Raw genomic sequence first — 25,862 nt, 5'->3', positions numbered from 1 at the left:
TACCATCTTGAGGAGAGATACCTTGCCCACCAAGGTGATGGGTAATTTGGCCCAGTTGGACAGTTTTGGTCTAAGCTGCTGCAAATAAGCCCCGACGTTGCGCTCCAGTGACGAGTATTGGCTCCTCGTGACCACTATACCAAGGTATTTTATCTCTGCTGATGCTCAGGCGAACCCCATGAGATCTGGCAGGGCTGTAGTACCGTCTGTCAGGGGAAAAAGCTTGAACTTGGATGGGTTGATTCGGAGGCCGGAAATGGAACAGAAGTGGGAGATCTCACCCATAATGGGCTCGAGATTTCATTCAGGTTCTCTGATGTATAGCAAGGCATTGTCTGCGTAGAGCAAAACAATTTAAGGAGGACCAGCAAGTCCAACCCCTCTATGAGGGATTATGTTGCAGCAGGTCGGTTAGGGATTCCATCACTATTGCAAATTTAAGAGCGGAAAGGGGCAACCTTGCCTGGTACCCCTACAAGTCTCAAAAGGACAGGAGAGTTGGCCATTCGTACATACACTGGCCACAGGTTTAGCATACAGTAGCTGCAACCATGAGACAAAGCGGGGACCAAAGATGCATTTCCGGAGTATCGACCAAAGGAAGTGCCAGGAAGCTGAATCAAAGGCTTTCTGAACATCAAGCAGAGTAGCCAAAGCGTGTACAGCATGATCAATTTGGGCAAGGACATTAAACAATCACCTGAGGTTAAGGGCGTAAAACAGCCTGGAATGAATACAGATTGGTCGGTGTGTACCAAGTGCACCATATATGGGGCAAGGTGAAGGGCAAGCACCTTAGCGTATACCTTGACATCGCAGTTGATCAGCAACAGGGTGCAATACGAGCTACAGTTTGTGACAGGTTTACCGAGCTTGAGGAGAACCATTATCACTGCTTCTCAGAGTGTTGGGGGCAGCTCCTTTTTCACACAGGACTCATCCCAGAGAGCGGCTAATTGGGGAGGACGGAGAGATTTAGAACATGTATACAATTCCATAGTGAACCCATTGGGGCCTGGGGCCTTACTGGAGGGCAACACATCTATCGCATGGGATAGTTCCTCAACCTCCATAGGGCAAGCAAGAGCGTCCCTGGTTTCGTCTGAGAGCACCGACAGCGGGTGACCATCCAAGAAAGCATCCACATCGGTGACCAGGGCTTTTGTCCTTGTTTGCGTAAAGGGAGGCGTAAAAGGAGCAGAAGACATCATTAACGTCAGTGTGAACCAGTGTTCCGTCAGAGTCTTCAATCAATGGGATATGCCACCCACCCTCCTCCTGGCGTACCACCCTGGCCAATAGGCCACCCGGCCTCTCCCCCTCGCCATACTGTCATGCAGCTATCAGGTTATCCAGAAACTTCAGTTCTCTCTGCAGCCTCCCTGAATCCGTCAAGTCACTCCTTAATTGCACCTAGAATTGTGGAGGTCGGATCAGTGGCATACGTTGTTTTGAGCCATTTTAGAGCGGTCTTGCATCTCTATTCCTGTGTATTGCCTTAAGAAACCCTGCGTCTTTGGATAAGGCCATAGACGGATATATGCTTTAAAAGCATCCCCCCAAAGGGTGGCAAGGGAGCCAACAGCCTGTATTGATGCTGAAATAGTCGCCCACACATTCCCCCAGTTCAGCCCTGAACACAGGATCCTGCAGTGCATTAGGCTTAAACCTCCAGGGGAGCCTGGGGTTCTGCCTCCCGTCCCAGGCCAGGGTAATTGGCGAGTGGTCAGAGTATTTCCTGGGGAGTATGTCAGCTCCAATCATTCGGTTAATCAGTGTCCCAGATATTAGCCATAAACCTATACTAGAATGGGAGTCATGTACATATGAATAAAAGGGGACTGAGGGTGCATTACTGTCCAGGCGTAAACCATCCCAATCCAGCCTGCTTTTCCAGGAGGGTGCGCGCCGCTCTAGACCGCAATCAGGCTTTATTCCCAGATCTGTCCCAGTTTAAAATCAAGAATGATGTTAAAATTCCCACCCCACAGGACCGGATCAGGCAGTACATAGCAAGCATATCAGTTAAAGTGTAAAAATCGGGTTCATATGTATTGGGCCTGTACATATTAAATATTACTACTTCCAGCCCGGCTAGTATTCCGTGCATTAGTAAGTATCATTCCATGGGGTCAATATATGTGTTTTTGGGTGTGTATTGGAGTGATTTATGGATCAGAGTCCTCACACTGCGACTTTGGGTTGAATACTGCGTGTAAAAGCACTGTGGACCCTAACTCTTGGCGAACCTTCTGGAGTGTTGCTTATAAAATGATAAAAATTATTTGGAAAAAAAACTCTTGGCGAACCTTTTCACACCTAGTCGCCAGTTATTTGTATTTATTTTATTTATATTGCGCAGCCTGCCCAAAGGCATCAGGGCGCATGTTTAGAAGGGTTACATAAGTTTACAGAAAGATAGATTACAAATTGCATAGTAAATAAGCATACATAGAAAGTCGTCACAATAAATACAACAGTGGATGGGGTTGTAGAGCATGCAGTGGATGATTAGCACATGGTGGTCAGCTCTTCGTCTTGCTCATAGAGCCATTGTTTTGTTCTGTGTTTGAAGGATTGGAGGGAGGGGACGTTCCTGAGGTCATTGGGTAGTGAGTTCCAGAGCTTAGCGGCCAATACCGGGAAGCTTGAGCCTCTGGCAGTCTGTAGTTTAAAGCAGGGAATAATGAGTGTATGTGCTTGCACAGCTCTGAGTGGTCTGTGTGTTGTGTAAAGCGCTCTGACAAGTAGGCTGGTGCTGCATTGTTCTGTGCTTTGTAACTTAAGATAAGAGTTTTGAAGGCAATACGCTGTGGGATAGAGAGCCATCGCAAGTTCCGTCTCGTGGATGAGATGTGGGTGCGCCTCGGAATGTTGAGAGCAGCCCTAATGGCGTTGTTCTGGGTTACCTGAAGTTTGTCGATGTTTCTTTGATTAGTTCCGAGGTACAGGGCATTACAGTAATCAATTTTGGATAAAATAAGGGTTCTGGCAAGGATCAGGCAGTTGTCCAGAGTTAGGAAAGGACGGCAGGCAGTGATTAGTTTGCACGTGTAAGCCGATGCTGAAGCTACTGAGTTAGTTTGTCTGGTGAGCGAGAGGGTGGAGTCCAAGTAGATTCCAAGTGTTTTAGTAACGTTGGAGACCTTAATAATGTTGCCATCAATGTTGAATGCATCATATTTGCTGCCAAGTTTTGCAAGTTTAGATTGGGAGCCTAAGATGAGTAGCTCAATCTTCTCGTCGTTGAGGCAGAGACCGTGGTGGGCCATCCACGCCTGGATGACAGTGTAAACTGCATTGAGAGCTTTGACGTCAGTTGCGTAGTCACCCGTTATAGGGATGAGTATCTGGGTGTCATCCGCATAATTTGTATAGGTGACACCCAGATGGTCAAGAATATCAAAGTGTGGTTTCGTAAAGACATTATAGAGCGTGGGTGATACGCATGAGCCTTGTGGGACACCGCAAGGAACATGTGCTGGGTCAGCTGCGGCATGAGATGAGAAGACTCTCATGGATCTGTTTGCAAGGAATGAACTGATCCAGGAGGTAGCTGCATCAGAGAAATGGGCAGCCGTTTTAAGGTGCTGGCAAAGGATTTGGTGATCTACCAGATCAAAAGCGGCTGATAAATCTAGGAGGAGTAGGAGCGCTTGTTTGCCCTTGTCTTTCAGGTCCTCAATTTGTGTTTTTAGGTCTATTAGAGCGGTCTCTGTGCCGTGTCTCGGCCGAAAACCGGATTGCCTAAGTCCTAGTAGGTTGTTCTTGTCAAGATAGCTTTGAATTTGGATGTATGCCGCCCGGTCCAAGATTTTTAGAAGGTATGGTACCGTGGTGATGGGCCTATAGTTGGTAGGGATGTTAGGGTCTAGGTTAGGTTTTTTGATTAGGGGGATTACCCAAGCATCCTTGAGGTTATCTGGTACTATGCCAGATTTAAAGGAGGAATTGATAAGGGTGGTGATAAAGGGGGCGAGCTCAAGCGCTGCTTCCTGTACGATCGGAGCTGGGCAGGCATCGCCTTGACAATTAGATGGCTTTAACTTCTTGATGATAATTTCCACTTCCTTAATGGTTAGGGGAGAGAAACTGAAAGGTTTGAGGTGGTGATTGTGGGTGGAGAGATTGGCGGGTTGGGAGTTACCTACTGAGTCAAGGAGATAGTTTTTTTTGTGTTGATTTTGGTTTGGAGAGTGGTGATTTTGTTGAGTAAAGCTTTTTGAATGTTGGCGCACCATTCGGTGTCCGGGGTGCAAGTGTCAAGGGGAGCAGCTGGGGACTCTAATTCCTTAAGAATTTTAAAGAGTTCCTTGGTATTGGAATGAGCCTGCATGATTCTATTATTGTAAACTTCTTTTTTTGATGCTAGTATGGCTTCTTTATACGAGAGGGTGATGGTTAGAAGGTTGATTTTATTTGCTGGTGTGGGTGAATTTCTCCAGAGGGTCTCGGCTTTACGCTTGTCTTTCCTAAATTCACGTAGGTGTGGGGTGAACCAGGAGTTGAGGTGGTTGCGTGGTTTTTCTTTGCGCTGTTTAAGAGGTGCAATGGTGTCCAGTGCTTTTAACATAGCACGATTGTAGGTGTCCACAAGGACGGTAGGGTCCGCACAAGTTGTGGAGACAGAGTTTAATAGTGGGAGGATGAGTGGGAGTAGTTTCTCAGTTGTAATATCCTTCTTGTTGCGAGTAAGTGTGGGTGGCACAGTACAAGGTTTTTGCACAGGTGGGCAAGAATTGAGGGAGAATGTTATTTTGTGATGGTCAGACCATGCACATGGTAGCACTGAGGTTATGTTTAGTGCGCAATTCATGTCTGAGACCCAATCTAATGTGCGGCCTTTGATATGGGTGGGTACATTGACATGCTGGGTTAGGCCAAAGTCGGATAGAACGTTGGCAAGGTCACAAGCTTTAGTGTCGTTTGTGTCCAGATATCCTAGGTTAAGGTCTCCAAGTAGGATAATTTGGGATTTAGGCTTGGTGCTAGAGGCTAGGATGGAAGAGATGTCTTCTATGAATGTGGACGTGGGACCAGGTGGCCGATAGATGAGGTACACAAGGGCGGTATGATTGGGAGTTTAATTGAGAGTAGTTCAGCAGATGGCAGCTGGTGATTGTTAGCAACTCTCAGATTGAGAGAGCTCTTAAATATAAATGCTAAACCACCTCCTTTGGTTTGATTGTTGTCCCTATCGCATCTAATGATAGATTAGTTATCTGGTATGGCAAGGAATAGGGCGGGGCCAGACGCTGCATGTAACCAGGTTTCTGTGATAGCCAGAAAGTCCAGGTTTTCAGTCACAATTAAGTCAGCGATGTCTAGCGCATGAGCAGGGTCTGAGCGGGCGTTAATGAGCGCCCCTTTGAGATTAGCTAGGGGCTTGGGAATGTTGGCTGGTGGGGCCTCTGCCTCTGATGGGACATCTATGGTCTGGGTAGAGTTGATGGGGTTGAACCTAATGACTGTGTTCCGGTGGTAGGACCAATGGTGACATCTGGTTGCAAGTCTTAGATTCCTGACTGTGGTGGGACAAGGTTTGCTCTGTTGGCTTGGGGATAGGACACTATGTGAGCATAGTGGCGAGGGATCGTTGGTGTTGATGTTGTCTGCGTGATCACCGGTGGTACGGTTAGGTGGAGTGTAACCTGAGGTGGCACTAGCTTTAGTGCTACGGTCCGATGATGCACTGAGTGAGAAAGGAGGTAGGGAGGGTAGGAAGGAAGTGGGGCAGGGAATGGGGTGGTGTCTCGGGCAGGCAAGCTTTGCTAAACCATTATTGAATGGGACAAAGCCATTTCTGCTGCAGGGTGTGCAGTCGGGCATGATACAGAAAGGGAACATGATGAGAGCTAGCCAGGGTGGCATAGTTCAGATGGTGGTTCGGGAAGTAGCTGGCAAGTAGCTATGAGCCACAGTACAATCAATATGAACTGTTGGTGACCAGCTCAGATCAGTAAGGTTTATAGTGACCAGAAGTGCAGGCTCAGATCAGCATAAACAATGTGGACTACAGCGAGCATAAGGCACAACGCAGTTAAAAGTGGTCTATTAGTGACCTTAGGTACAAGACAATTAGAGTGGTCAGATAACGACCATAAGGCACAACACAATTATAGTGGTCCGAAGGCGACCATAAGGCACAATACAGTTAAGGTGGTCTGATGGCGACCATAAGGCACAACACAATTATAATGGTCCGAAGGCGACCATAAGGCACAATACAGTTAAGGTGGTCTGATGGCGACCATAAGGCACAACACAATTATAGTGGTCGGAAGGCGACCGTAAGGCACAATACAGTTAAGGAGGTCAGATGGCGACCATAAGGCACAATACAGTTAAGGTGGTCTGATGGCGACCATAAGGCACAACACAATAGTTAGTGCGTCTCATGCAGGAAGAGGATGTGGGCTTTGTGCTGTTCCACATACAGTTGCAGTCTGCGCATCTTAGCGCAAGTACCCAGCCCCCTAACATTCCAGCTCATGCATCTCAATGTTTCAGGCACCATCTGACCCCTGTGAGTAGAAACCGTTAAAGCCAGTACTGGCCCATGAATGGCACCATCGTCTAGTGCAAAAAAATGTAAGCATCTTATAGCCTCGCCACCCACGTCAAGCATTTTCTGAAACGTATTACTCACCCTCCCACCCACTTCCCCCACTCCCTCCCAATCAGGGAGATGTGAACCCCATAACAACTGTAAGCACAACCGTTGCAACTTTGCATGGGGGGGTGGGGGGGCAGATCACATCTGGCAGTCCGCTTCACACTGCAGCATAACAATTACGTCATATACAGAGGCACCTTGGTAGGTACACTATGCCGACACTGAGAAGGGGCTGTATCCATGTGGGCCAGTGGAGAACTGTTACGTTGAGTTCAGCCTCGGCCAAGTTACTGTAGGCCTGATACAAACAAGTACTTGCGCGATGAAACACTTGTGTATGAGCACGATACATATCAATTTAACTACTGTAGGACAGGGCAGTGTCATTCAGGGTAAGGTTGGTCGAGGAATTTCATTGCTTATTCTGGGATTGTGAAGAAGACGACTTCTTAGAGTGCACGATGCAGAGTCTGGCTGGGTACATCTTGTCACTGAGATCTCGTAGTCGCCTCTTCACTGCAAGAAAGGTTTTACGTTCTTGCTGAACTAAGACGGAGAAGTCTGGGTACAGATGGATTCTGTTTGATCCGAGCAGTAGTTCTCCTTTGGCTCCGACGGCTCAGAGGAATGCGTCCCTGTCGCGATAATTTAAAACTCTGGCAATAATTGGGCGGGGAAGGGCTTCACCATTGGTGAGCGATGGGCTCGCTCTATAGTAAAGTAGGGAGACAGCTTAGGATTGTCCAGTAGGGTGCTCTCCACGAAGACTTCCATAGAGCAAGGGATGTTATCCTCAGGAACGCCAATAATACATATATTGTTAACGCGGGACCCGGACTCCAGGTCCTCGTTCTTTTTACTGACCACCTGTACTTATCTGATGAGTGCGCTCAGGTCGGTCCGGAGCACAGAGATGTCATCTTCAGCAATGCCAACTCTGGTCTCGACTTCTGCGACACGAGTATAAGTTTTCTCAGTACGGGCCTTTATAGCACTTATTGTGCTGCTTAGACCGGGCTGGTGCTCCAGGGTGTAAAGGAAGAAGAAGTCTCAAGGCGGGATTAACCGCAAGGTTCGAAATTGAGGGGAGCTGAGACGATTTAGCTCCTGCTTGTAGCCTAGAATAGCCTCGTTAGCTTGGCTCCCCAGGTACACAGATGCCGAATACATTACTTATCTGAATTTAACTGTGGGAATTTGGGAAAATCTAAAAACAAACATTAGGACATATCTATATACCAACTCATAAGAGGTTAAAAAAAATGACAAAAATATAGGTTTGCAGCGTATGTAGATGTTGAATTTGGGGGAATCTTATGTACTAGCTCCTTGTTCCCCAGTGGTAGCTCCTGGTCACTAGTCAATGTTGGATAATTAGGAGCTGCTGTTAGCACCTGCTTATACAATCTTAATTTCGAGCTCTGAACTGGTATGAACAGCAGATTATTGCCCATGAAGGACCTGGTTAGTGATAACCAGCATACAGGACAAGTAAGTCGCACACCCATTGGGATTGACGGAGTCAACTGAAGTGCAAAGAGGAGAGTGATAAGGGCAATAGCCTAATCATGGCAAAATACTTGGCGAAACAAAAGGGCCCTCTTTTAGGGGACATTATGACTATGGCGCAGGCACAAGAAGGGTCGAAATGCTATAAAGTACGATGGTGCAAATTAATTCCCCAGATTGTGCAAGCAAGGGCGATGATGCTGCTGGTAGAAATTAAGAAAGATATTAAAGATAGCGCAGCAACGTTGACAAAATCCATCACGAGCTGGAGAAGCGTGTCCTAGTGGCAGAAAAAAGATAGGAAGAGGTAGAAAGTACCCTGTGTGATCAGGCGCATGAGAAGACGGAGCTAACAGAGGGCGGTGGGACTGGAGCAGCAGCTGAAATGCGTATTGACAAGGAAGGAAGATGCTGAAAACAGGTCATGATGTAATAATATTAGACAGAAGCATCCCGAAACATGTGGCCGATGGAAAATTGGAGGATTTTTTGGCGGCTCTATTTCATCACTTTCTCAGGGTTACCGGTGGGGAGCCCATCGTACTGGATCGAACGCATCAAGCATATTCCATATTTCTACAGTCCAGAAATGTACTACCTGATGTTCACACGATAATACACCTATACCAGCTTACAGAAAGAATCATGAAGGATTTGAGATGGCAAGATACGATCCGGTTTAGAGATGCCTCCATAGAGCTGTTTCAGGACCATTCTCAAGATACCCTGCAGAAGCAGAAGACTTTGTAGGTGGTCACAAACTGGCTCAGAGAAAAGGAGGGGAGGTTACGATGGACCTTCCCTTGTAGTCTGTAGTTTGAATACCAAGGGAAATCGTACAGCATAAGGAAAGAAGGGTTGTAGTGTTAATGGAACAAGGGGAAGGTGACTGTGTGAGGGAGTTGTCGGTGAAAACAGAGCATGGGAAAAGAACAAAGAGGGTGTCAGGTAAGGACGGTTGGAGGAGGCATCGTCCATATCCCAGAGACAGTAGAAGAGGCGAACGTACCGAAACGATTACCTGGCAGGAATGGGGAATGGATTCTGGTTTTAGCAGCTGTGGGGGTATCGTAGGAATTGAGTCTCTTGGCCTTAGAAGTGGGGGGTTGCGTAGAGCAAGGGTTCAAGCGCTTTAGAAGGTATAGGGAGGTAATAGAATTGGTACAGAGACTGGCACTCAGTTAAGGGGTGGGGGAACATGGTTTTTGAGACACGTGGGATGGGGCTCCAGAAACTGAGCCCTATATATTACAACAATAAGGTTCCAGGGAGTGGGACTGGGGCAAGAGGTTTTCATGGACGAGGTTCTTAAGGTTGTCGATGGGTTTGGTTCATTCTACTTGAGTGGTTTTGGTGTTTGGAGACAATAGGGAAAGCAAAAGTTGGTACCAGCTTGCAATTTTTTCGGATATGGCTTTATCTAAGAATGAAGGTATTTCCAAATGATGTCGGGTGAAATAGGCTTTATGACCCTGAATGTACGGGGTCTTACTTCCCCTTCAAAGGGACGCTCCATTCTGAGGAGGCTGGGGGAGCTGAAAGCGTCAGTTGCAATTCAGGAGAAGCATCTATTGGCGGGGGATGAAAGGTGGTAGAAAAATAAAACCTTTCCACAACAATATTTTGCCACCAGTGCGTGAAAAAAAGAGGGGAAGCGATAGATAGATATAGTCTTAACCAAGCTGTAGGAGGCGATTTCAACTGTGTAATGGACCCAGCGGTTGACAAAACACTCCCTCCTACGGTGAATCTTAACAGTAATCAACAGGAATTGATGCAACTGCTCAGGGAATTGGGTTTATAGAAACATGGTGCTTTTTTAGACAAGGGAAAAGGGATTACACTCACTTTGTCAGTGCACAGAGGCTTTTCGAGGATTAATATAATTATGGTGGCTGCGACATTGGTCCCAGGGTGCCATCGGTGGAGATTGGTCTCCAATATCTGTCGTATCATGCACTGGTCCTCCTGCATGTTCAGATGGCGAGGGCCTCAGAGCACGGAAGAGTGCAGTGGCATTTGAGCAAAATGGCGCTCCACGACAACCCGAAAAGAGCGCAAATGGAGGAGGCGATTCAGAGATACATCAGAGTAAATGAGGATGGGGTAATGGATTCGAGAGTCATGGGATGCCAGAAGGGTGCTTATTGGAGGGTGCTTATTGGAGGGAATTCATAAGTCAGACGGCAGTGTTAAAGAAAGCCCAGGAAGCCATGCGAATAGCACTGGAACAGGCGGCTGCAGAGGCAGAAAGGGTACACAAAGTAAAGGAACGCTACGTTCGTTCCGAAAGCCAACGACAGTGAGTAGTCATCTAAAGGCGCATTTGGCAGTCTGGTCTTCCCAACTGTTAATCCAGGCGAAACAGTCTTACTGTGTAACAGGAAATCAGGCAAATAGGTTCTTTGAAGCAGAATTGCATTAGCAAAAAGGGGAGAGGGGGGAACGACATCATGGAATTAAAAGATGAATAGGGTGAGGTGTGGAGAGTGGAGGGAGATAAAATCTGGGTTATGGAAACGTTTTACGGGCAGCTTGTGGAAGGAGGGACATTAGATCTTAGGAAACAGATTTATTCAAATTAGCCCTGTGTAGGAAATCAAGCTATCAGTAGAGGATAAAGAGCTTCTGGAAGCTCTCAGCTCCCCCACTGAGGTTGGAAAATAGATGAGCAGCCTTGCAATAAAGCTCCTGGGCCGGATGAATTTGAAAATGGCTACTATAAGATTTTCAAACCTTGGTTTGTGCAGCTATTGACCAAGTTATTAAATACCATACAGGCTAAGTGGGTGGTATCGCAGGATATGGGCCTATCTACCACGACTTCGATACTCCGGCCAGGCAAAGACCCAGTGGACTGTGCAAGTTAAATCACCCTATTTCTCTTCTCAATGGAGATGCCAAAATATTGGTTATTCGATTGATGCCGGTTTTACTTAAAATTATTCACCCGGACCAATCAGGGTTTATAGTTGGACTTAACACACAGGATAACATTAGGAGAGCGATTAGCCTTATTGGCTGGAGTGAACGGACGGGTCAGAGAAAGTCAGTGACAGCGTTCGACGTGAGGCAAGCGTTTGATAGCATGGACTGGGGGTACCTGTGGCATCTGCTGGGTGTGTTCAGGTTTGGGCCTATTTTACGCTGGGGGCATTGGTGAACTTTAAAATCCCGATCAAGAGAATTAACTTAAATGGTGCACTGTCTGTTCCGATTGATATCAAACATGGCACATGACAGGGTTGCCTGATTTCACCCTCGGTTTTTTGCGACGGAACCAACTGCGTGCATGATTAGACAAGACCTGATGATTAAGGAGTGGAGTGGAATGGGAGGTCTAACAAAATCACTTTACGAGTGGATGATATACTGTTTCTGCACAATACGGGTCAGTCATTGCCGAGGATTATGGAAATCTTGCAAGACTTGAGGAGGTCTCAGGATTTGTGATAAAGGCACTTATTATCTAAGAGGAACCTGAGCGGATGAAAGAATGGAGTAGGGAGTACCCTTTGGTTTGGGCACATGAGGGCCTGAAATACTTAGGGGTGAAATTGACTCCCGGATATAGAAATGTATTTAAGGCAAACATCCCACCGTTATGGAAGAAAATTGGGGAGGATCTGAAGCGATGGAACTTTCAAGAATTGTCATGGTCGGCAAGAATTCATGATGCTCCTCCCTAGAATATTTTGGGTGTTTCATGCCCTTCCAATCAGAATGCCAGCGCAAATGGGCCAAAAGGTACCAAAAGAAATGTTTGCCTTTATATGGAACAAGAAATGGCTGAGGATATCTAGGAAGGTTTTCCAGCGACCACCACAGTTGGACGGACTGGGTATTCCGGATGTCCGAAGGTAACCGATTGCGGCACCAATTACACCCATGTTAGACTGGTCGCTGAAAAAGGGCAGGGTGAAGTGGATTTACTCTCGTTTTTGGGGGGCGCTGCAAGAGGAGTGGGTGGAGCACTGTTAGATACAACTATGTGCCCAATTTGGTATTGGAATAGGGTGTTACACCGGGGTTGGACACGTTGTCAGCAGCTTGTTTTAATTCCGAGCTTGGACCAGGGTGGGTTAAAAGCTATTGGGAAGGATGGAAAGCAATTAGATGGAGCGATAGGGAGGGCAAGACACTTCCATTTGAAGAATGTATGGTCCAATTCAAACTAGGAGAAAAGGAGCGTTTCATACATATAATTAAGACATTGGATAACGAATCGAGGGGGTGAAGGCAGAAGGTACCAGATCGCCAGGGGGGCATAGAGATTACCATGCAAGAAGGGGGCGAATACAAATGTATTTCAAGATTGTACAAACAGTTGGACGATACCTCACCAAGGGATAGACTGCCACATATGGAAAGATGGGAGAGAGAATAATATCAGAGGAGAAATTGAGACAAATATGGGAGAGGGTGGATAGGTCCTCCAGATGCAACTCAATTAAAGAGTCGGCATATCAAATCTGCTTCCGATGGTACCTAACCTCCATCACCCCCCGCAACCCCTCACAGCGTATTAACAGAATAGACCGACTCCCAACCTCTTTGCTGGAGGGAATGTGGGGAGATGGAGGATGTTGGCCATATGGGGTGGTTCTGCAGGCGGGGAGTGAATTTTCTGGAAGGAGATCCTAGGTTATATCAGAGATATAACGGGTATTGTGTTGCTTATGGATCCTGTGGGCGTGGTGTTAGAGGTAGTAGCGGAAGGGAGTTATGCAGCAAGTGGGGCTACAGCAGTACGGATTACTCATCTACTGACTGTGGCGAGACTAGTCATGGCCTACTGATAGAAATCAGCGGCAGGTCCCATTATGGTGGGTGACCATTTGGGGGAATTGTAACCATGGGGAAGGTTTTGTGCATTAACAAACGGCAGCTATCAGACAGAAATTCACCAAGTGTGGTCTCCCTTTCATGGCCTGGTGAAAGAATAGCATTTTTACAAACCAATGCTGTTGAAGAACTTCTTCATAGTATGAGATACGCACCATGTCTTGGGAGGGATTGGGGCTCATAGGAATGAGGTGGGGGGGGGCTTGTGGGAAGATGAAGGGTGGAGGGGGGGGGGTAGCCTCTGGGGATAGCAAATCATTGCTAGTTCGCAACAGTTGGGTTATTAGTCGTTTATAGTGATAAGGCCTTAAGGTCCAGGAGTGCAGTGGAGGATGTAGTAATTTGGAAATATTTTTGATGTAACAAAATGTTTGAACATCCATGTGGCTCCTGGAACAAAATAAAGCCTTAACAAAATATATATACTTTAATGACAGTAACATCTTCTATGGTTCAAAACATACTTTAACCAGATGGCGCTAGCTATAAAAAAACAACAACATTGCATCTGTATAGTGATAGTCTAGAGCCAGATTCTGCCAGACTAGGGTTATAAAAACTGGACAGCAACCTCCAGGAAAGAGCATAAGGTGTTAGTCTGAGAGGTGATCGGGTATTCAAAGTTGAGACTATGGAACCCAAGTGTTTAGGTTCATATCCTGAATTAATGAAAGGACAATACAGAGATCCTGGAAGAATCATCTTTCCTGGCTGTATATTGATGTGCTGTCTTACATGAAAAGGCTTGCCTTCTCACACAGTGGTGCCATTGCTTAGCCCACTGCCTGATCTTTCTTTTTAGGTAGGCCATTTGAAGGAAAGATGCTAGACAGAAAGAGACCCAACCAAACATCACAGGCCTCTGACTAGCATATTTTCGCGTCTGCTATTCAACACTTTTTTTGCACAATTTCAAAAGACATTTCTTCACATCACAAATACAAGCCCGCAAGTCTATGTACTGGGTGTATTTAAAGATTTAAAATACAATGAAAACCCAGAATAATTAAAACGCACATCAATTAATATTCAGGCACTTAATACTTCCCTTTATGGAGAAAATGAAGCTAGAATCCCTTTCCTTTTGCACAGCATGTTTCTATAAAGTTTTGTTTTAGAATATTCTCTTGTTGGGGTTATGTGATTTATATACTTTAATTCATTTCTACAAACAGGGTATCACTTTAGTTCATGAAAGCCAAAAACTCACAAATAATTGCAAGCCTTGCTCTATGATAAGAAAGCCCACGTCGAAACTAGGAATAATCATGGCTACAGCCAATTATAAGAAAAAAAATAGATAGCCTTGAGGAAAATAAAACTCAATCAAAACTCCTGGCAGGACCTAGTTGATGCAGCCACCATGAATAACTACAAATTCTGGGAGCTAGAGATACCTGGACCACAATACGAATGAAATAGGACTGGTGTAGAAACTACGGTCCCGATCATATTTGGGTTGACCATTTTTCTAGCTTATACAGGGAAACTATTAATACAGGAGCACTGGAATTTCTCTGTATTCCCCTAAGCTTTGTTTCCAACATATATTTTTCTCCTCAAACCTTTCATAAAACCTTAGTGTTCTCCGTCACTGAAGGTCGGGTAGCCATGAGGAAGCAAAGGCCTACTTGTTGCCCAGGACTGCTGAACTATTCTGTGCAGAACTAGACCTCTGGGCCTCAGTATTACCTATTGCTTTTAATGCCATAGCATGCTCTGGACTCATCCTGAAGTCATGGTGTACTACGATCAATCAACAGATCTAATAAAAAAAGGACCCTTTGAGTCCCCAATGTCCTATAAGCCAATTTAACTTTTTGACTCTACCTTTGGCCATGCTCTGTTAGGCAAAATAAAACAGAACAACGTACTTGCACTCATACAGGGGAGTTTTCGGGAAGGCTTGCGTGCAAGTGAACAATCCCTCAACCTGTATTTGACATTAGTACCAGGAGCGCGTAAAAAAAAAAAAAAAGTTTTTTTTTTACACTAATGCACATATTAGTGCGATTGCGAGCCTTACCTTATAGTAAACCCGCACACGGTGCGGCATGTCCCTCCTGCCAGTCTTCCATTTATCTTTTTTTTTTTGTTTTGTTCAGGTCACCATGGAAACGGAGAAGGGACTACCCTTCTCCCTCTGCCATGGCGGCTATTTTTTTGTTTGCCTTTTCATTCATTTATTTTTATGGCCACCATGGAAAGGGAGAAGGGACTACGTGTAGTAGCTTCTCCCTTTCCATGGCGGGCATTTTTTATTTGTTTACTATGGCCGCCATGGAAAGGGAGAACCGACTACATTTCCCTGTCCGCGGCTGCCATTTTGTTTGGGTTTTGTTAAGGCCCAAGCAAATTACCCAACACGGTGATGGCCCCCCGGCTCGGGGCTTATTGCCTAAATAGCCAACTCACTGTATACCTGGCATCTATGGGCCCAAGCACGACCTTTGATGAGGTTAACCATCAAAAATTGTAGCAAGTGATCAGGTCCAAAAACTGCCCGGCTGAAATATTGACTCTACTTGAAGCTATTCATTGGAACACATATGCATGTGTTAGGAGTGGTGCAAATGGACAATGTACTGATTTTCCTGTGGTAAGAGCAGGGGTATGGCTGGGATTTGCGCTAGTTGCTTTATTATTTACCCTATATATCAATGGCCTTTATTATGCTCCAATATCTGAAGGAGCTCATATACCAAAACTGGGGTGTATGACACAACTGACCCTGGCGTAGGCAGACAATATGGTGCTAATGGTTCATACCACCCCCCACCCACTAAAGAGGCTAATTCTAGAGTAGACTCAGTTTATGAACCGTCTGGATCTGCATGTTAATACAATAAAGTCAGCAGTGATGTAGGGCCATGAGTTCATCAAGGCAATAATAAGAATTAATAGCAGAATTCCCCTGGTGATCGAATTCGATTATCTAGGGGCACATACATCAACACTCTCTGCTGTCCCCCATATTAGCAAACAGTGCAATCACTTTAAACAAGCTGGGGGGGGGATATCATCGTTATACGGGTATGTCTAGAGCTAAAACTATAGATATAATAAAGTATACCTTAGCAAAGCCACAGCATTCGCAAAGTATGGCATGGACCTGTGGGGCACTGGGAAGGATAAAGACATACAAGTGTGTGAGAATAACATTGTTATTAAAATTCTTGGCCTACCCCGGTCATCAGAAATGCATCTAGAATTAGGCCTGCCACACATTAAAGACGATTTAGCCATTCTACCGGTTATCCACCGAATTCATCTGTTGAGAAAAGTGAAAGCGACTCTTACACAATATCTTATAAAATTGCTTCTTGGTAAGGACAATTTACTGGAGATACTGTGGTAGAAATACATTTAAAAAAAAAATCTGATTACGATAATTAATGCACCCAACACTTTATCAGATGCCATGTCAAATCAACTAAAAAAAATATTTTTTTTAAAAAAGGGGGATACCATTGCTAATCAGGCCAGAAGAGAAATGAAGATGTTCTTAAAGCCATTTAACCATAGTCATATAAAGATCACTACTGGCACCTTGGAAAAATATTTGCTATAAGCTTCTAAACCCGGCCAACGTGTTGCGATTACCAGGGCAAGATTCAATTGCTTGTCCTCGAGAGAAATCCAATGGACATGGTTGGGCGCCCAAATTGATAAATTGTGTCCCCTATATAAAGCATCTGACGAAGAATTATTGCACTTCGTATTGTTGTGTCCAGCCTATGCAAAGATTAGAAGCTGTACAATGGAAATATTAAGAGAGGCTGGCATCGCAGCCCGTCATTATAGGTGGGCTGGTCTCTTATCACCGAATGCCACTGTAGAAATGTTAACAACTGTTGGAGTCCACGGGGTTCCAAATGTCTTAACGACTACAAGATGTTTGAGAATTAAATAAGACTTATTTTGTTTTTTATTACCAACGACATATGTGTATTATTCTTAAATCATTGTTTTTATTGGAATTTTGATGTGTTTTGTTATTAAAATAGATTTTTTTATGGAAACGTTTTTTTTCCAAAGTAAACATATCTGACAAGAACTGGGAAACAATGTGGTCAGGTGCAGAAATTGCAGATTTGGCTCAAATCCGAGCTGAGAATCTTAACCAACCTGTGTGATGCTGGACAACTCGTTTAATTGCAAAGTGCCTAACCTGACAAACTTGCCAGTCCCTAAATATTTCTAAATTGTCAGTCTCTAAGTGGGATTAAGTTCTCAGGGTGTGCTTTTCAAAAAAAGGCTCACCTCAGGTTTAAACTGCCTATAGTGCGTCTTCCTATATAATAAGGGTCATTGATATACTGCACACCATAAAGGGATTTGTTTATTCGCTAATAGCAACACCACTTGAAAACCATGGCTGTCTCCCAATTTAAGTCTATTTCAGGAAAGGTACACCTTTCAGCTAGCTTCTAATACATAGTCAAAATACATGCTACGGTATGTGTACCTTTCTCGTTGCTTCCAATCTGTGAATCCTTTACACTCTAACGCTCATTCTATTGCCTTACAGGACATCCATGGGACAGACACACAACAACTTTAACTATCATTAGTCCAGACACCACGTGCACCGGCACAAACTCTCATCCGGCACAGTGAGATGTAACTAAACAAAGTACCAATAGTACTCATGACAACATCATCGGATAACGTCAAACCTAAGGAGGGAGCCTCAGACACACCCCGCGGCCCCAAAGACAGGACGATACAGGGGATCTCAAAAGAGACCACAGACACTGCTGAACCACCAAGAACACTTAAAACTATTACTTCTCAACACTAGGTCACTGTGAAACACACAACTGAAGTTGTGTATTAACTTCTAGAACATGATGCTGGCTGCAGGTCTGGTGTTGGCCGTGACACTACCAACCAGTTACAGTATACTGAGAGCTGACAGAAGGGTGGTGGTGTTGCAATTATCTATAAAAAATAACCGTTGAGGTCTGGGACGTTAATATGCTGGGACCTGATGGCCGTGAGATATTTCATATAATCAAGCACACACGCTAATACCACCATAAACAGGTATGAGGTAATATGTCCCCATATATAATGTCACCAGGAAAAGCCATTGGCGACATTATATATGGTGACATTATGTATGGGGACGGGTTGCGGGAATGTCCCCTGCATCAAAAAATTTCATAATTTCCCAGCAAAAAAAAAACACAGTGACTTTTTTCCTCAGGGGACATTATTACATGAAACCCATAAAACACGGTCCATCTATATAGATCACCTACACTTATGCCAGACTTACATAAATCAATTGCTGTCCGCACTCCTGCCCCTAACGAAACCTAATGCGCAGTTTATTCTCATGGGCTACTTCCACCTGTGGCTGAACAATGATACAGACAACACTGCTCTTGCCCAACAAACATCCCTGGCAGATATTGGATTCAGCCAGTTGGTAAATGAAGCCACTCAAGAGAAAGGACACACAATTGACTGGGTGGCTGTCTGTAACATGACATGCACTAAGCCAGTTATATCTTTGTGCTAATGGTCGGGCCATTGCTTTGTGGATTTTAACATTAGTAGATAGCAAAATGATGGGTATTAAAAAAAGACATCATTATGGTCCCATGGAGAAATGTATGGAAACTTACCCCCAAACTCATGGAAGAGTGCATTGCACCCTTAGCCAGCCACCAAAATAAAAATACCTCACTGAGCCACAGACATAGCAAAGCTATATTCAGAAACTACATCGAAACCAGTGAACAAAATTACCCTGCTTAATACGCGTCGAGTAACATGCAAAAAAGTAAATACGAAGTTTGCCCCAGAACTACAAAAATATAAAGTCGAGAAACAAAAATGCTTCAAGATCTGGAAAAACACTGATTGCACTAAAGACAAGGAAGAATATATAAGACTAGCAACTCTACAAAATCGCAATCATTGAGGCCCAACAAACCTATGTACGACGGCAGAATTGTCAATGCAGAACATGACTCCCGTGAATTATTCAAGATCTTAAGAGAATTAGAACACCCATGAACTAAAGAGAGGAAGGGCCAAACCAGAGATGTAGCATAGTGTACCCTGATTCGGGAAGCTATGGGTGAGAAATTGAGAAAGATTAAAGACAATATTACACAAAAAAGTGAAGCATTAAACATGACAAAAGAGGAAAATAAGTCCACCAGAAGCCTATCAGTCCCACAGTTGGAGGGCAAAGACATCTTCAAGTTTAGGGCTGTCAGAAACGGAAATGACATATTGCGAGCAAACAAACCCACGAGATGCAAGGGCAAAGTATGTCCAGCAATAACGATCAAGGCCTCCTTACCATTAAGGATAGGCACCATCACAAAATGCATTAATATCTCCTTCAAGGAGAACTGTGTACCTACAAAAATGCATGGATTACTCCCCTCCTTAAAAAACCTAAACTGGGCCCCATGTTGGCCAGCAACTACAGACCCATTACGAACACACCAGTCTTGCTAAAAACATTGACAGAGTGGCGTATGAGCAGATTTGAAATCATCTGGCTAAGAATTACATTTTAAATAAATGGCAGTATGGGTTTAGACCATGTTATGGAACAGAGACAGCACTATTAGACTTAAAATCCTCCATTCTTCAGTATATTGACAAAGGACAGCTGGTCATACTCATGCTATTGGATTTTGGCCACATTCGACTTGGTCGATCATCCCCTTTTGTTTGACAGATGCAAAATGTTGCAAACTTCATTGCTTCAATGCTGCAGCATCGGTTACATCCTTTCTGGATGACAGACAAGTGAGAATCTGCAGCAGGGATACGGTGGCCCACCCAGAGCGCTTACTCTACGGGGTCCAATAAGGGACCCGTCTCTCAGCTACCTTGTATAATATCTTTACTGTCCCTCTATTAAATCTGCTTGAAGAGAGGGGAATTTGTTTTTACTAACTACACAGATGGCACTCAATGCGTTATTCCCCTATCGGGAACATAAGCCGACAATGTCGTCAAGATTACTGAGGCATACAGTGATTCAGACATGGATGATACAGAATGGATTGGTACTAAATGATGGAAACGGTTCATAGTGATAATATCGAATTCAAAAATCTCGAAAACCAAAATCTCGAATACAAAAGGCCGAAAAATAAAATATCGAATTTTTTTTTCAATGTTTTTTTTTTTTTAAATGGGGGGGTTCCCCCCCAACCCCCCTTTTTTTCATTTTTTTTTATTTTACCCCTTTTTTTTTTTACTTACCTGACCCCAAAAACATATATAAATAAATAAATAAAAAATTCGATATTTTTTTTTTCGGTCTTTTTGTATTCGATATTTTGTTTGAGATTTTGACTGACTACCGATGGAAACACTTAATGAATGTTAGTGGGCTCCCCAAGCAGAATTCCAGAGCTAGGCCAGGCATATCAACACATACACAGCTGGCTGGCTGCAGAATGTCGACCAAACTCAAAGTTAAGACCTAGATCACACTTTAAATATGCAGGCTCAGGTGAATAACCTTATGACCACCTCAGCGTACTATATAAAACCTCTGTCACAGTTATGCCCTTTCATGACAGAAAAGCGTTATGCAACAGGGATCAGAGCCATCGTAGGCACCAAAGTCGAATACTGTGGTAGTGGTTGGCATTAGCAAAGGGCGCTGCGCCAGGCTGCAATTATAACAGTGGGCTGAAGTGTGTTAGGTCTCAATCAAAGACAGCATGTTTCGGAAGCTAGAAAAAATCTGCATTGACTGCTGATAGAGGTGAGAATTTTTTTGCCTACTGTCTATTACTTACAACTGCCTCTCGGGCAAGAGCCCCTCTTACCTTTCAGAAAGTCTGAGAAAAAAAAAAAAATGAGATTAGATCCTTGAGATCTAACAAGGACAATCTCCTTTTGGTGCCCAGGACTAAGGTGGCCATAGTCAGTAAAGGCGTGTTTTTTGCAGCAGCTCCTATGGTTTGGATCTCGATCACACCAGATTGAATCCAAAGAACCATTCAAACGTTGCTTGAAGACTCATGTTCAGACAATGTATCTGCAGACATTATCAGTGTTACTAATCGGTGGTCGGCTCCGTTACCTCTTGTCCATATGGTTTGTGCGTGCTTATGCCCTCGGACCACTGGTGCGCGGTACAAATGTATGAACTAAACTAAGTCTGTATACTACAGACCTCGTAACAATGTGCCCAAAGAAAAAACACAAGTGCCCTCATCCTGAACAGCTAATGTTGCCCTTTAAATGCCACGTGTTCATTATTCTGATTACAGCAAGTCTGAAGAGGGTAAGGGTGACTGGATGGGAGTACCTGGGCAAATTCCGCTTGCTGCTGTGCAGCATATCAAATGGGTTGTGATCGTGATTAGGGGGGCGCAACCAGAGACTGTGGCTCCCTTCATTTCTTTGGTTCAGCAGGCCCCCTATTTCCTTAAAATGGCCTTCGAATATCCAACGTCCAGTGGACACCGAAACAATATGAACTCTAAATGCAAAATCACGTGTGTGGTCAACTACTTTTTAAGACTAGCTTGTACAAACGAGGACAAAAGCATTTCGGGTTTTCAAAGCATTCCAGTGAAATATCACTAGAAACCTTTAAAGTGCATTTACCCGGCGGCCTGGTAAATAGCACACATTCTGTACCTTTACACCATCGTTGATTAGCACAGATCTTGCTGTTTTAAAACGACCGGCAGTCAGGCACATACATTATATAGTATTTTATTGGACGGCGCCGTCACGTCAATAACACAGTGTCAGGCAAGATTATATGCAGTACCCTTTGGGTGCACTACAACAACCCTGACCTCCTGGCAATAGGAACCCAACCTTTGGTACAAGTCTGTTCTACAAAGGATGGTAGCGTGTTGGGCAGCCAGGCTCATCTCAAGAGGGGTCAATGTGAGCTGTAGGGGAGTTAGAGATTCACAGTGACAAGTATTCAAATAAACTCTTACACGCAAGGTTTCTTGAGTAAACAATTATTAATTTATCAGTCAGTTAGAGTAAGCCTTCTTCAGAAGGGAGCAATATAAAGTAACGCACAACTACACTCCAAAAATACACACTCGTAGTTATTTAAAACAGCAAATAACCATTTGGGAATGACACAGGCACTACCTACACCCTCAGGTGTTGGCATCAATATATTACTGTTGCATTTAGAATATTCTTGGGAGTAGTGTTAAAGAGAAGAGAGCTCAAAATAAAACAAGTATTCATACAGTTATTCTTAGGTATGTAGGAACTTTCAAAACAAACCCCCAATGCAAAGTTAGTTAACCCTTTTCTGGAAGGAAGGCAAAACACATTAGCAGAAGAGAGAAGAGTCATTCAGGGAGCCAGGCCAGCCAATGTAACAAACTCTTCTTGCAGGTAAGTAGAAAGTCTTTCTAATGTTTAAAAAGTCTTTGTAGAATAATAAAAATCCAAGTAGGGCCACAAGCTGATTAGGGTTGTGAAGTAAAGAAGCTGCAAGCAACTCTACACATGCAACCAAGCAAGTCTCCAACGAGGACAAGTGGCTACACAACAAGAGGTAAGTTCTCTTAGACTTTACAGTACCTTTAGGTTGAAGAAGAAAGTGCAACAGATGACTTCTGTTCCTGTGCAGCTCTGCAGATCTCGCAGTTCCTGGGCCTCAGTATGGGGACAGGAGGGAGGACTTCTGGGGACTCCTGCACTGCAATGGGACGGTCACCACTTGAACCGGCAAACTTCAAACAGGTGGCTGTTCAGTGTTTCAGCTCCTTGCGTCTACCACAAATACTGCAGCCAGTAACTGCAGTAAAACACTGCAGTTACTGGCTGTCGAGATGGGCTTTCCTTGTATCTGGGGTCGCGCACTCTGTTGAGGGGGCTCAGGCTCGGTCAGTCCTGCTTCCTGGGAGTCCGCAGGATCTTCCTGGAGCCCTCGGCCAGCTTAAAAGCAACGCACACAAACTGGTGATCCGGGAGAAGTCGTCCTTGCAGGGGCTTCTCCGTCTATACAAATTTGGAGTTTCAGCACAGCAGCAGGGCTTCACCGGGCAAACCAACGGTCCAGGAATTGCAGCAGGCGTCTTCTTCAAGTTCTTCTTTGGATTCCTTCGTCCAGTGGTCAGCTCTGCCTTCCAAGCCAAAAAGCCTTGCCTTTTATGCAACTTTCTCCCATTCATTGCAGCCAAGCTGTCAGTCACCCAGCAGGGTGGCTGTCCTTGCAGGACAGCCAGCTAATTACCTAAGAGTGCATTCCTGTCTCCTAGGGGACTAAGCACAGGAAGTTTTAGGCCCCTCCCTTGCTTCCTGCCCCTGCCAGACACCCTGGAGCCAGAGGCGGGCTTCACTTGTGAATCCCGCCAAAGGCAAAATGAACAAAGGGACCAAACCTGGTTTGGCACGCACAGTAAATCTCAAGAAGGAACTTTCCACAAAGAAATAGCGAGAAAAAAAAATAATAATAAAAAGAAGGACTGGGCCATTTTGACAAAAATGGCACCCATGGGTGCTTTACAGTGGCTGTGAACGCAGCCCGCGGTAAAATCCCATAATGGTAGTAAAAAGTAAACCACTGCCACCAGCCATTCAGTGAGGAAAGGGTAACAAAAATCTTACATGAGAAGCTAGACAAAGGGGATACTAATAACCCTTCCAGCACCCTATTGTAAGAGTGTGCGCTGGGTTAAGAAAGTTACAAATGTAAGTAAAGTCAATTTCACTTTACTGCTCTGGGAAACAGCAGTTTATCCCAGAGAAGGTATTTAAATCTTTGGGAAATCCGAAAGAGTTCCCTGTGTCACTGCACCGAAGGTGCTGTGTGACACAAGGTAAAAGATGCCTATGGAGTTTGTCAGACTCCACAAACAAAAGAAACAGAGTACAAAATCACATTTAAAACACATGAGAGAGTGGGAAAAAGGGTCTCAACTCTCTCCAGGTTAAAAAAAAATCAAGTCCTCAAAATCCAGCAAAGTTGCTGGGGGTCTCCAAGGTAGAGGGAATTAACACATTTCTGAGAATTGGCACTATACCTTGTGTGAAATAATTCAATGGAGGTCGGGAAAGTATAGATTAATGGGACTGAGTCCATAGCATTTAACGCGCCATCAACCGCAAACGTGTTAAAGAAACACGATCAAATACTAAATACAAGAATCAAAAGTAGAAATGTTCAGATGGACGACGGGAGAAATCTCCGTAAAAAGGGAATTCGAGTTAAAAAAAAAAAAAAAAGAATAAATAAAAACACAGAAACTATGGGTACACGCTATGCTTTCCGTCCATTTAATACTGAAGAAAAACAGTGGGTTCATGTGACCGGCCGTTTGAAAGTAGCCACCGTTAAGTACATCAGGTAGCAGCTATGTCACAAAGCAAAGCTAATTGCTCTGGAGCCCCGCCCTCAGTTCTGGGCCCTCCTACCACCTAGGGCTAAATATTGTTACCTACAGATCGTGTCCGTCATGCATGTTGGGACACCGAGATAGAAGAACGCTGACCACGCAGCTGTACGGAGTGCTGCAAGGTCCACGCTGGCTTTGGCGAGAGCATGCCAGCCTTTCAGCGGAGAGCCAGGCGTGTCTTTGAGTTTTACTGCTAGCCACAACTACACGGTGGCTAAACTTCGGCAACTTCCAGATTTAACATGTCAGGAAAACAGGGGGACGGAGGCAAGATGTCCTGCCTCTCATGGCGCCGTCATTATAGCACAGTAGCAACATTTCCCGTTGCAAACGTTTTCTTTGCAGAGCTCACATTTAGCCGGTTAAAATTAGAAGTTTATAGTATTAGCTGTTTCGATGAAAAGTCAGGCTGCCGCCTAATCAGATAGCTCAATGCACCTCACAGCATGCACCATGGGGCCTCACAGCATGCACCAGATCTAAACCCCGGACTACAATTTAATGGACCCCCCAATGCACTGTATCTGGAATCAGAATTGCCATGAATAGGAGCCTAGAATTCCCCACACTAGGAACCCAGGACACACCACACTTCGAATGCAGGACGCCCTGCCCCCAAATGGACCCAGGAATGCACAATTCTATGGACCCCAAAAAGCTCTGCAAACCCCCAGAATGTGCCATACAGGGCAACAGACTGCACTACATCTGGAACTCAGAATGAACGCCTATGTGGGTTATGGGGAACAGGACACCTGCGCCCCAGTAACTGGGCATCGCACAAAACACGCATGGACCTCAGAATAAACCACATTGGGGACTCACAGTTCACCCCACTTGTATTCCAAAACGTGTGTGCATGGAGACCAGAGTTATAAGAACCACTGCCCTCCCTACTAGAGCACAAAACACTCCAGAGACCGCCCTATCTGTAGCTCCAAACTGTGTCTGGCTAGGATATCTCAAGCTGGTTGAACCAGGAACCAGAAGGGCATCCCCTGACCATCACAACAAGTGGCAGCTTGGGCCTTCCCCAGTCCTGCAGCCTCCCACGGCCCCAGCTGCCTCCTCTCCCCCAAGTCGTACCGCGCTGGGCTGGTCGTCGGCCGGGCTCTCCTCCCCAGAGACCGCTCCAGAGTCAATGATCCCCGGGGACGCCGCCTCCTCTTCCTCCTGTTCCAAGCGCTGCTGTGGCTGCTCCATGGTGACCGGGCGGCTCAGTTCCTCTCACCCACTGAAACTAGCACCGGTGGCCAATGCGCATGCGCTGCGTGTCCAGCAGTGTAGACTGCAGCCCACAGCCAAGCTGGCTGACACTTTGCGCATGCTCAGGCGGCGGCTACTGCTGCTGCTACAGATGTGTTAGAAAGTGATGCGAGTAGTGAGGACTAGTACAGTGTTTGAAGCCTGTATTAAATGACAGCCAGGGTCCCTTTCCTACTCCACGTTTAAATGTATATTTGAATTCGAATATCCACATGGACACTGAAGCGGAATGTTCGAAACATTTGTAGTTT

At 45.0% G+C, this 25,862-nt stretch overlaps 1 protein-coding gene across 1 annotated transcript in view; it reads right to left on the bottom strand.

The window, feature by feature from the left end:
- SNX4 (sorting nexin 4) overlaps window positions 1–25,609 on the bottom strand; it is a 1,088,579-nt gene extending 1,062,970 nt beyond the window's left edge. The window contains exon 1 of the mRNA XM_069616639.1: window positions 25,432–25,609. Coding sequence (XP_069472740.1) covers window positions 25,432–25,548 — 117 coding nt within the window. The 5' untranslated portion in view covers window positions 25,549–25,609. The remainder of the gene's footprint in view (window positions 1–25,431) is intronic.
- Window positions 25,610–25,862: the final 253 nt, after the last annotated feature.

Source organism: Ambystoma mexicanum, chromosome 9, assembly GCF_040938575.1.
Source record: "Ambystoma mexicanum isolate Mex_15411 chromosome 9, UKY_AmexF1_1, whole genome shotgun sequence".
Lineage (NCBI taxonomy): Eukaryota > Metazoa > Chordata > Amphibia > Caudata > Ambystomatidae > Ambystoma > Ambystoma mexicanum.
This window is presented reverse-complemented; position numbering and strand designations above follow the sequence as displayed.